This window comes from Lepidochelys kempii, chromosome 5 (genome assembly GCF_965140265.1).
Source record: "Lepidochelys kempii isolate rLepKem1 chromosome 5, rLepKem1.hap2, whole genome shotgun sequence".
Classification (NCBI taxonomy): domain Eukaryota; kingdom Metazoa; phylum Chordata; order Testudines; family Cheloniidae; genus Lepidochelys; species Lepidochelys kempii.
In genome coordinates, this window is record NC_133260.1 from 62,486,730 (window position 1) to 62,499,646 (window position 12,917).

General features: G+C 43.6%; 1 protein-coding gene across 9 annotated transcripts in view; it reads left to right on the plus strand.

Moving 5' to 3' along the window:
- Nucleotides 1-9,310, plus strand: part of CAST (calpastatin) — a 114,093-nt gene extending 104,783 nt beyond the window's left edge. For all 9 annotated transcript variants that reach the window (XM_073344562.1, XM_073344560.1, XM_073344563.1 and 6 more), the window contains 4 exons: nt 148-237; nt 3,400-3,489; nt 4,795-4,866; nt 7,957-9,310. In XM_073344562.1, coding sequence (XP_073200663.1) covers nt 148-237; nt 3,400-3,489; nt 4,795-4,845 — 231 coding nt within the window. In that variant the 3' untranslated portion in view covers nt 4,846-4,866; nt 7,957-9,310. The remainder of the gene's footprint in view (nt 1-147; nt 238-3,399; nt 3,490-4,794; nt 4,867-7,956) is intronic.
- Nucleotides 9,311-12,917: the final 3,607 nt, after the last annotated feature.

A 12,917-nucleotide genomic window follows, 5' to 3' on the forward strand; every position in this document is an offset into this window, starting at 1 on the left:
AGCTTTATGGATTGGGCGTAAGTGCTAAGGATTTTTTTTTTTTTTGGTTGGTTGGTTGGTCTTTTGCTTTAGTTGATCATTTTAGAGTCCAATCTGTGACTCCTTTTGCATTCTATGCTTTATGACTGATGATAGTTTCTATTGCAGAAGCCTACAGATAACTCTGCAGCTATTGCTGCTCTATCAGGGGACTTTGATAATTGTGCAAAAACTCCTGCCACACCACAAGACTCAAAGGTAGGACATTTTCTCCCAAAGGATTTGCAAAATAGTGTATTTGCAGGACTGCCACAGGCATAGGTTTGCATTACGTTTCTTTGTTTTGGCTCTGTTTGTGTTTAGACTTACACTCTCCCGTATAAGAGCATTTGAGAGGGTAACTTAAAGGGACACTATCAAGGCTTCATTGTTGGTCTGACATACTTTTAGAAGAAGGGTGAGAATTAACTGGGTTCAAAAAATAACTCAATAAATTCATAAAATCATTGGCTATTAGCCAAGATTGTCAGGGATGCAACCCCATGCTCTGGGTATCCCTAAACCTCTGACTGCCAGAAGCTAGGACTGGATGACGGGGAATAAATCACTTCATAATTGCCTTGTGCTGTTCCTTCCCTCTGAAGAATCTGGCACTGGCCATTGTCATATGAAAGGATACTGGGCTAGACCATGGGTATGGTCATTCTTATGTTCTTATCCAGGGGATCCCAGTTTTTTCAGTTTTCTTCCTTGGATGAAGATCAGGAGGAAATAAGAGTAGATATATAAGTAGGGCTGGAGTTGGGTGTGGCCTTGACAGTGAAGGATAGGAGGGAGGGATAGCTCAGTGGTTTGAGCATTGGCCTGCTAAACCCAGGGTTGTGAGTTCAATCCTTGAGGGGGCCATTTAGGGATCTGGGGCAAAAATTGGGGATTGGCCCTGCTTTGAGCAGGGGGTTGGACTAGATGACCTCCTGAGGTTCCTTGCAGCCCTGATATTCTATGATTCTATTCTATGAAGACAAAAATCCTATTGAAATAATTTTCAGAGCAACAAGAGAGGAAGGTGGATTTCAGTAGCAGCATTTGTATAGACTGGGGTGGGGCAAGAGGAAACGGGGAGGCAGAGAGAAGAAATCTTGACTTTATTACTGCAAGAATGACCAAGGCTTAGGGGTAGGTTGGAACAAAGAGGAAAGTGAAGGTGTCGTAGAAGTATTAATGGAAGGGCAGACTTGACAGAGTCTGAAGAGAGCTTGGATGTGTGAGGGAGCAGGGGAGAGAGAGAATTCAAATACAACGTCAACATTGCCAGCCCATTTGTTGGGGAGGATAAGGGAGTTGACAGCAGGGATGAAGAAGCAAGAAGAGGATTTGGGATGAAAAATGAACAGGTCAATTTGTATCATATTGAGTATGAGACTGTGGTAGGACATTCACTTGGAAAGGTCAAAGATGCAGGTGGAGATGTGAGACTGCACAGAATGGGAAAGGCGGGTGGTAGGGAGGTACGTTTGGGAGTCAGCAGCATAGAGATGGTGCCATAGATAAATCTTTGGGAATGGATGCTGCTGCTCTGGAGAATATAGAGGGAGATGAGGGAGCTGATATGCGACTAAATCTGGAATTGGAGAAAAGCACTGTGAATGTCAAACTTCCTTCATGCTTGCTGTCCCCCTCAATCCACTTGGGCTGAGCCAGCAAAACAGCACTCTCATGGCCTTTTGTATCATTGGAAAAATGGATCCATTCTAAATAGCTCATTTGACGTGACCAGAACACACTGGGGTGATTGGGGGATATTAAGTGCTAAGTTTCACAAACTGTGTTGTTAGATTTTCTAGAACTGCTCACTGCTGGCTAAATTAGGCTTCATTTAGTCAACCCCTATATCAATTTCTTTGCTCCGATTTGCAAATAACCACCCCTAGCTCCCTCACCCACAGACAGAAGAAATCGCATCACCTGAGTGGGTGAAGAGCCTTCGTTCTCCACCGGCTTCCCACAGTCACAGCACTGTCTCCATGCCAGTTCTTCCCTGCCTCACTCCTGGCCACCTGATGTGATCCACTTCCCCTGCTTGTTTCCAGCCTCGGGGTCAAATTGGGAACTGGCAGCAGTGGAGGGTGTCACTTTAGGAGCACAGTGTGGGAGAGGAATGGGGACTCTCAACTGGGAAGAGGCAAATATGGTTGGGATTTTGACCACCTGAGAGTCTGGACTCAGCCTGGCCTCCCAGCAGTCAAAAATGAATTTTCCTGCCCAGCACAGCAACTTCTACTGGCCTCCTTGGAAACTGAGCCAGTTCACAAGCGACCCCTGTGAGTTATCTGGTTTTCTCAAGGTTAAGACGTAAAACACCCAATTACTGAGAGACACATACCAGTAATGTCCCATTTCAAACATTTTCTGTGATTCTGTCATGTGATTTCTTGTTTGTTCCATGCTGCCAGTAAGAAATGCTCTATTAAACTGCAGGATACAGTTCCCAAAAAGGGAGGTGATTCTGTTTCCAGAGAGGCCCTCTGACTAAAGCAGAACAATAGGAAGCTGCCTGGTCGCCTCCTGGCTTCGGGGTGGAGACAGCGACAAGGTTTAACTACATCTCTCTTTCCAGTGATGGAGAACTTTTCTCAGGACTCCCCAGCATTGATAGGAGAATAAACAACAAAATTCCCTTTGTTACATGAGTTCAACCTTTGCTAAGTACATTAAATAAAATATATTCCTGAACTGTAAATACTAATTTATTAGTTCTCATTCACTGCTTGACAATGCATCCTGTTCATCTCCTCCAAATAAACTTATTTTTTTCCACTAGGACAAGAAGAGTGGTTGTTTGGGGCTGTTCTCTGGACTTGTCTCAGATCTCTTAGCCGTTGTTGGCACCGATTTTTATGACTCTGTACCCTGACCCATTTAACCTTTTCCTTAACCTGACCCTTTCTCACACTGTATCTGATTCAAGTGTTAGCCTAATCCTAGAAAGAAACTCTTTGCTTGAGTAATCAACAAAACTAAATGAGAGTAACTTATTTCTTTATCTTTCCAAAACCCTTTCTTCCTCAGCATGCACACACAACATGAACCGTACATCTTCAGTAAGGCATCTAAAGATATGATGTCTAAATAAATGGTTCAAGTCCCATAAAAATATAGTTTGTCTGTCTGTGGAGTGAAGGGCAGATTCTCAGGTGCAGTGCACCTGCTTTGTACTGAAGATGGAATCTGGCCACGTAGCCAGTACAATAGGCCACCAGACGATCAGCTTCATTATCTCTGCCCTTTCTGCTGCCAGACCACAGGGCTTCTCAGTACTTAGACAGGGATGTAGCCCAAATATTCTAGATTCTATTTGATTCTGGAAGATGGTAACTCTTCTTTTTCTTTGTTTGAAAGTGAATTTGTTTCTGATGACAGGTGTCAGGATTAGAGGACAAAAGTGGAAAGGAAGCTGCCACCACAAAACCAGCCACAAAGGATGGTGGAAAACCTGAAGATCCTAAAAAGGTAGAACTAAGTCCTAATATGAATAGGACTGGATTGTTGAACAATATGAGTGTGGAGATGGGAAACTTGAATCTGGAACCATTTTATTTGGACATTAGCGTTTGGGGAAAGTGTTCTCAAATAATAGGTTCTGTTTGACCCACTTTTGTATGTATGAAAGGGAGTGGCACTTAACTATTTCTGGAGATGCTGTGGACCTGCTTTGGCTTAAAAAGGTGTCTGCTTCAAAGGAGGGTAAATCCCATGCAGCATACCAGGTAGATGTGGGCTCTATCTAGTCATATGTTCCTCAAGACACTCAAACTCCTCATTCTCACCTTCAGAGCTTCCTGCCCACAGTCCTGTGCTTGTCTGTCACAGCCCTCCTCACCCCACTCCCTTTGTCTACTTCTCCCACTTGTGATTCCACCCCTTCTTTCATCTCCTTTGTCTGGAGCAACCTTTCTCCTCTCCTGCTTCCAGTAATCTTATTCTCGTATGTCAAGTCCCTCGTCTTCTCCCCTTTTGTCATATGTTTTATCTAATCATTAAATAAAAAAATCTGTGCCTGTATATAAATATGTATGCAGAATGAATTTGGTGGATAGGGAAAGTGTGTGAATTTTTTATGTAGTGCATGTCTATAGATGGATATATACTTAATATAAGCAAAACCGCAGAAAGGACCCCAAATGTTGCTTGGATTTTCAGCAACCCATAAAGGATCATAGAAACTGGAATTAGACATGGAAAAGACCTAGCCCAGTTAATTAACTGATATACCATTTATTCCTATGAGCCAGACTTATAACATCATGTATATCATATTTTTTCAGTGATTGTGATGAATGGCATTTTTCTTTACCAGGAAATTTGCTTTCCAAGGCTTTTGTTTAACAACAGTTGAGCTGATTTGCAAATTGTAATTTAAAAGCATTGCATCAGGAGCATTTTATACTAGCAGTTAGGAGGACATTTTCTAACGTTAAAAGTTGTCTGGCTGCTGATAGCTATTGCCTATAGCTATGGCCCAGTAGATGTCAAGATAATAGTGAGGGAGGAGATCAGCCACACATGCCAAAATAAAATATGGGATACAGAAAAATAAGGAGAAATGGACCCACATGAAGTTACAAATACATTTTGCAGAATGATGGCCTTTTTTTTTCTTCTCCCTGTTACTGCTGATGAGCATGTCTCACAGATGCAGATCATTTAGATGCTGTCATTATCACTTCTAATCTATAATTGTTATGTTATTTTGATTCTTAATCTGAAACAGTAAATTATAGCTCATTCATGCTGTGTTTTACTTTTCCTTTTTAGGCAAAGGAGCAGTCCTCCAGTGCAAAATCCGAGAGCCAAAAAACAAGTTAAACTTTAATATTACAGTATTGGGTAAGATTTCTCTTTAACCCATTGTCTTTATGGTAACTAAGAGGATCTGCTTTAATGAACCATAATTACATTAATGAGATGAGACCATTTGACAAGCCCAACTGGAACCAAGTTGTAGTTCACTTTTAGACCAAATACGCAGGACTTCGCTGTAGAGAATCCTAGACAGGAAATCCCTGCTATCTCCTCTAGCACAGGCTCCTCTCAAATTCCACCAAACCAGAATAGAATTGGTTCCTGCAATTCATTTGCAAGAGCTTTTGGATAGTTTAATTTTAAATATTTCAAGTGATGCCACTGCTTCCTTTGTGAGACCATTTCACCAACTAATAACCTTCACTGTCAAAAAGTTATTCCTAATAGTCTATCTAAAGAGTCTTTCTTCGAGTGCTGGTCCCTCGGTGTATTCCACTGTGGGCATGCACGCGCTCCATGTGGCCAGAGAAGTTTGAAAGCGTGTCCGTTGGTCTACACATGCACACTTGCTCACCTCATGCCTCGGACTGAGGAGATAAAAGGAGTTGCAGACTGACGGCCTCTTCAGTTTCTTCTCAGCTCCACATGGGTCCAGGTTGGAACCTCCAGTGTCCAAAGCTTCAGCTTTCTCCTTTTTCTGTGAACATATCTACGTCTGTTTATTGGTAAAGAGTTTTTGAAGTGTTTAGTGTTTATAGTTTTATCTGATAACCATAAGACACTAAAGCTAGTTAGCCTCCCCATCATGAGAAGCCCCCACCCCCGTTCCTCATGTGGGGTACTGGACTATGCCCAGGACACAGGGCTTCAAAATTTGTGCTTCCTGCTCCTTCTCAGTCAGCGACAACCACCAACACTGCTTGCACTGCCTCAGGGAAACCCACAATACGCCACCAAGGTCCGCTGTCTGGTATTAGTTCCCCAGTGATACACAGAAACAGCAGAAACTTCACTTTAGGAAGCATCTAATGAACAAGCCATGAGGCTGCAATCGGGCCCAGGCCAGGGAACCCTCTCACGCCACCCTGTACATCTGCCTGACTCAGCAAGGAGTGTGCCTTGTACCACGACATCCAACTCAGGAGCAAGGGAGTCCACATGTATGCCTCACTGGGGTCTTGTCAAGAGAGCAGGGAGCATTCTCACAAGCATGAAACTAAATCCTCCTTCAAATGCACTTTGAAGAAATCAGATTCAACCCTGCCTAAACTGAACAAGTCTCCAAGCTCAGCCCAAGAGAACTTAGTATGTCCTAAGTCCTAGGGGTATGACAAGAAAGATCAAAAGTCTAGGGCTCCGTCAGCACTGGATCGTGACCAGGCAGCTGTGGTGCCTCTTGTACCACCCAAACACAAACCCCAGGGTCTGTTGGCACCAATGAAGAGCGGTCACTAAGAGCATCAGTTATCTGCGGTACTGACTGTATTCCATGGCTATGGCACAGACTGTCTCTGCTGTGACTCCTCTAGTTCAGGCAAACAGGACCCCTCACGCTCTGGGAAGAGCTGAGACCTACGCTCCTCCTGAGGACATCTTCACTTTCCCAGGTCCAGTGTCTCCTGCTCCATTGGGTCACTCCCTCTCATCCATCCACGCATTATGCTTTTGACTTCTCCGCTGATGCATCCTCTGGAATGGCAGTCCTTCGTTCGGCTCTGCCATCTGCATCTTTGCACCCTTCTACTTGAGTATAGCTTGTCAGTCATCCACAGCAGAATACACATAGGGACCAGCACTCGCAGAAGAAGAGAAAGATACTTACCTTATAGTAACTGAAGGTGCTTTATTCCACTACCTGCCCTCCTTGCTGTCTGCTTCAGATCACTGTTTTGTTCACAGTGGAAAAGGAAGTGGAGAGGAAATCTCTCTGCTCCCCCTTTATCTCCATGGTGAGAGGCATGAGGTGAGCAAGGGTGCATGTGCGGACCAACAGACAATGCTTTCAAAATTCTCTGGCTGTGGAGCTCATACCTACCCACAATGGAATACAGATAGGGACCACATCTTGTAAAACCTCCAGTTACTATAAGATAAGTAACTTTCTCTTATGTCTTTATTCCTAGATATACCCTCTAGTACGATGATACTTTATCTTGAGATTTACACCCTTAAAATATGCACAGGCAATTATATTAACTGTTAGTCACCGATTAGTTATATGTAAGGCCCTACCAAATTCACAATCCATTTTGGTCAATTTCATGGCCAGAGGGTTTTTTAATTAGTTGATTTCATGTTTTCAGATGTTCACATCTGAAATTTCATGGTGGTGTAACTGAGGGGTCCTGACCCAAAAGGAGGTCATGGGGGAAGGGTTGCAAAGCTGTTGCAAGGGGTTGCGGGATTACCACCCTGCCTTCAGAGCTGGCTCTGAAGGCAGTGCAGAAGTGAGAGCTTTCTGCAGCCAGGGGAGGTACCTGGAGGTGTGTCTGATCTCCACCTGAGAGCAGCCATGCCGGGGAAGAGGAAGTCCCATCCCTCCACAGACTGGCCGGGATTAGCAGTTGGAACCTGGTACATGGTAGGAACCCCTGGGTGGGGTGCCCCCAGCCCTGGTCTTGCCACTCCCTTCCAGTAGCTAGATATCATAGGGAAGGTCTGATTTCATGGTCCTTGAAGTCTTTTTCAAGGCTGTGAATTTGCTAGAGCCCTAGTTATATGGTATGTATTTAGACCTTTTAATCTTTCCTCCTAATACTGTCCCCAGAGCCTTTAATCATGTTTGTTGCTCTCTGAGTCCCTTCTAACGTGTTGATCTATGTGTCATTGATGTCCCCAGAAGTAAACACAGTTTTCTACGTGTAGAGACATGGTGAAATCCAATGTGAGAGAGTTTGGTCATTATCTTCAATGGAGCCAAGATTTCACCCATAGACAGGACTTATCAGTTCTCTGTATATGCAGCCCAATATCATCTTTGTCTCCTTTTGGATTATTACACTGCATATGATAATACCTAAATCACTTTTGGTATTACTTCTTCCTGGGATTCTTTCTCTGTGTTGTGTATTATTATCCTCAGATAAAGTAGCTTATGTTTTTTCAAGTTGAATTTCTTTTTACATGTCGTATGTTTCACTGAATTTCTTCTCTGGAACTATTTTTTTCTTCCAGGTGATCGGCACATAGTGTAAAAAGTCTTCATTCTGCTGGTGGCAGTTATTCCCAAAGAACAAAAGCTAATGCAAGAGCGTGAGGTTATTCTGAGTGGTTTTTGTACAGTGGTATTTGCTGGAGGTTTTTCATATCATATTTCCAGGAATGAATTAGGGTGTTTTTTGGTTTTTTTTCTAATCACTCATGTTATTGTATTGATACATTTTGAAACTTTTTTTGTAATTTCTTCAGTTCTGAGAGGGAAAGGATGCTTTATATTTGTAAGAAGTCTATTTCATAAGAACTTAATAGCAATTCCAGAAACAGCCTGCAAATTTTTGCACATAATCTCCACATAGTGCCTGTAAATGTCAGTAGAGTTCTCTAGGTATGTGCTAGCATTTTTAACATTGCAATGAATGCATTAAGCATTCTAGGAATGTAATGAGTTTTGGTTATCCTTGGCCTTTCTAGGCTGGCTGTATAAGGTATTTCTTTGGATGAATTATTGGTGAGAAATCATAGGTCAATCACAGATAATTACAGGATGGCAAATTAATAGATGTATCATCTCATGGACTCCTAATAATAAAATGTCAAAAGTCTGGACAGTGCCTTTGTTGCAGTGTAAAAAAGAGTCTCCATTCTCTCAAATTACATCACTACAACTGTACTCTTATCCTCTTTGTGCCAGGAGTTTCCTGACTACAGATGCTAATGCGAGTCACCTGCACTCCTGGCCATATCATACTGCAAGAGAGGGAAAGGGGGGCCCTGGAACTTAGCAAGAGTCAAATGAATGGGAGCTCCAAATCAACAGAAAGTGTGGCATTTCTGCAATAATACCAAGTCTCTGCCTCTCCATCTTCTATTGAAACTCCCAAAATGGGGTGCAAGAGCAGAGCAGAAGTTAATCCTATAAGGAATGGCATTAACTTCCATGAACTATATTTACATGGTCCCCAGGGAAACAGCTGGCAAAGAGCAGCCGTTCCCTGGCAACCACATTGTAATGCTGAAGATGAGGATATTCTGTGAGCTGTTGCAGATGTGCTACTTTCCCCAGTTTCTGTGGGTTTTTCTCTTCTTTGTGCCTCACAGCAGAGGGAAGCATAGTGCTATAAGTGCAAGATTCTGGTGTCCTTACTCACAATGAGTAACACTATAAACAGTTTAATTGACTTCAAGGAACTACTCAGTGAGAGGTAATGGTGGATGAAATGTTAGCCAGGATTTCAAAGTCTGGTCCTATCTATCTTGTGTTCCAGACAACCATTTTCCAAAGACCTAATATGGAGGATAATCAGAATTATGACAACCTGACAGTCTGTATTGAGAGCCTGTGTCACACTAATAAAGTTTTTAGAATGTATTACTGTGTATGTCCTATTGGTTTTATCATCCTATTTCCAATTGTGTATTATTGAACAACTCACTAAAGACAACAGAAGTATGTCCGGTAGAAATCATTTAAAAAGTAGGCTTTGGGGTATTAAAAATGAATGCAGTGCTTTGTGCAAAATCAGTTAAATGTCTGTCATCAGATCTTCATGAAAACCAAATGTATTAACACCATGAACGTAAAATCAATTCAGAGATATAGCTACTATTCTTTTTCTTTTTCATGTCCATCTAGAGCATACTCAGTCTTCTCTTTTCTGCAAGTAGTTAGTTACTTTGTAGTTGTATAGTATAGTTAGTTTTAGGTGAAAGGATTGTGTGTTTTCCCTCTCTTCCGTATGGGAGACTTGTCTTCTCCTGACAGGGCAGGCCTCTTTTGCCAGGAGGCTGTACTGATAAGCAAGGGGATTCCAAGTGTGTCTGTTGCCTGGGGGAGTCCCATGTCTACCAGAAGTGTTCCTTCTGTTTGGCCCATAAGTCCAGGGCTAAGAAAAATGAAAATAAATCTCGGACTGTTGGCCATGGTGTTGTACCAATAAAATAAAAACCAGCAGGATCTTATTAAAGGGAAAAAGGCAAAATACCACATTTATTGTGAATACAGAAAGAATCATAGTAAGCAGTTAGTTATAGTTATAACATTCCATTCAATCTCATATTTAGTCACACATTCATTCATACAAACACACACACACACACAGGTTCTGCAAGGTTGTTATCATAGTTACCAGCCTTAGAGTTGCTCATGCCAAGCCACTGGCCAGGTGGCCTGGACATGAGGAGGGAGCAGGGCCTTGTCAGATGCTCATCTGATGCTCCTGGAAGTTGGTTTGCAGAATCAGACCCCAAAGTTCTCACTTTTTACAGTCTATTTTTATAGGAATTTCTTCCTATGCCAGTCTATGGGAATTGCTTCATCATGCTGTTGCTGAATCAATCAGCAGATAGCACATTCCTGACGGCTCCAAGATGTTATCTTGTTCTTCGGTTCTCCCATCCTTGAGGCTGTTGGGTGGATTCCAGTCTGCCCTCCGGGGGGGGTCCTCTGGTTATTTCCAATTGACGCCTTCTTCAGCCGATAGACACTGGATTCTTAGGCTGGCACCTCCCTGATCATTCAGTTATTATCCACACCAAGCATCCATCCACATACATCCTCTATCTCTATTTTAATCACTATTGTTAATACAACAAAAGGGCGGGGAGTCTCTGGGTGTTGTTTCTGTTGTTAGAGTATTGCTTTGAGTCTCTCTCTCTGTGAACTGCTTTGAGAACAGACTCTGTCTTAGAATGTACTAACACAGTTAGCAGCTTGCAAGTTTCACACATAGAGGGAGAGAAAGAGTACCAAAAACCAAGAGACCTCTTAATTAGTAATACCCTGGAATTTAAACTCTGGGGAATCAAACTCATTTGTGATTTTAATACAGAACTTCTTTAATATGATCCAACAATGGATTGCTCCCAGCAAACACCTTCTGAGCCAGGTCAGGAGACCCCTTCCCCCCAGCCCCCATACAACTGTCCCCAGACAGATGCAGCGGGCTTCAACCTCAGGGCATGCTGCCCCTCAGGGAAAGGGAAGTCTTGGGAGCCTGCTGGGAAGACTCCCTGAAAGAGGAACACAGACTATATCTAAGGAGCCAGCTCCACAAAGAGACCAGGTCCCCCTCGAGGTCCTCGGTCCCAGAGAGTACCATTAAGGCCAAAGATGCTTCCTTTGGTACCGGCAGGCCCAGGAAGCTTCAAGGAAAGGAAGCACAGCCCCAATAGGGCACCTGTACGCTCTGCCAGTAAGGAGGGTACCATTGAGCACAGGGTACCATTGAGTTTGACTCAGCTATTGGCACCAAAGCAACCCACTCAGCCATTGGTGCCATCATGCCTTAACCCAGCCATTGGTACTGATGCAAGCAGCTCAGCTGGGGGTACTGGTGCAAGCAGTACCTTCAGCACCAAGCAAACATCAGTGCCTGATACCTACCAAACCTGCAGTATGCCTATCATCATCAGCTTCGGCAATCTCGGCTACAGCGTCTGTACCAGATTCTTTTCTGGTACTGCAGGAATTCTGATACTTGAAGAATCTCCCTGTGTTGGATGAACCAGTGTCTCTGTGGTGGGTGGGCACTGAGTATCTCTTGGTGCCAAGACCTCGGTCTTTGAGAGGCCGTTCTTGGCACAGGAATTGGTAAAGGACTCAAATCCTCCCACTCTTCTGGATTTACAGCTGAGCCCTTAGTCCACCTCCCTTACTTTGGTGACTGCCTTGTCCATTTCCACCAGGCTTGGGAGCAGAGAATCATGGATCAATGGGTCTTGGAGGTCATAACATCGGGTTACAGTTTTTAACACTCCCTTCCTTTCACCCTCTTTCCCCATCCGTCTTCAGGGATCCCTCTCACAAGCTTCTACTGAGGCAATAGAACCAGTCCCTTCTTCTCACAGGGGTAGGGGGTTCTATTCAAAATATTTCCTAGTGCCAAGGAAGGACGGAGGTCGGAGGCTGATCTTTAATCTAAGGCAGTTAAACAAGTTCATGAAGCCTCAAAAGTTAAGGATGGTGACTCTGGCAACTGTAATTCCTTCACTTGAGGAAGGGGATGGGTTTTTCATCCCTTGACTTGCAAGATACCTACTTCCATATCACTGTACATCCAGCACACAGGATATACCTACAATTCACCATAGGCCAAGATCATTTTGAGTACTGAGTGCTCCCCTTTGGCCTATTCTCAGCCCCAAGGGTGTGTTTGAAGGTTCTAGCAGCAGTGGCAGCTTATCTTTGGTAGGAAGTAATCGTGGTCTTCCTGTACCTAGATGACTGGCTACTCAAGGGCCCCTCCTTCAAGGCAGGTTATCATCCACACAGAAGGACTTCGCTCTGTACCAAGAGTTGGGCCTACAGCTGAATGTAAAGAAATCCATGTTGGTACCCATACAAAGGATACAGTTTATAGGGGCATACCTGAACTCACTGAAAGCCAGAGCATACCTCCCTTTGGACAGATTTGCAACTTTGTCAGGTCTAGTAGGGACAATTCAGAGAAGCCCTCAGACCTCTATAAGGAACGGTCTTCAACTCTTGGGCTGTATGGCAGCTTGCATCTCTGTGGCAAGTTATGCAAGGCTACACTTCTGCTGTTGCTTCCAGAGTTGGATCAGAACTACCTAGTCTCCAACCAGGGACAGGCAGGTGATGGTCCACTTGCATGTAAAGAACTCTGTAAACTGGTGGAGGAAGCAACTGAATGTCTGTCCAGGCATCTCTTTCTTTTGCTCAACCCCATCAGTGACTCTAACAACTGATTTCAGAGTAACAGCTGTGTTAGTCTGTCTTCGCAAAAAGAAAAGGAGTACTTGTGGCACCTTAGAGACTAACCAATTTATTTGAGCATGAGCTTTCGTGAGCTTCCTTTTCTTTTTGCTTCTAACAACTGATGCATCTCTGTTAGGATGGGAAGCCCTCTTAACACCCTCGCAGTTCAGGGCAGATGGGCAGCCCATGAAAACAGTCTCCACATCAACCTGTTGGAGCTCATGGCAGTAAGAAACGCTTGCCACCATTTCCTGCTTCT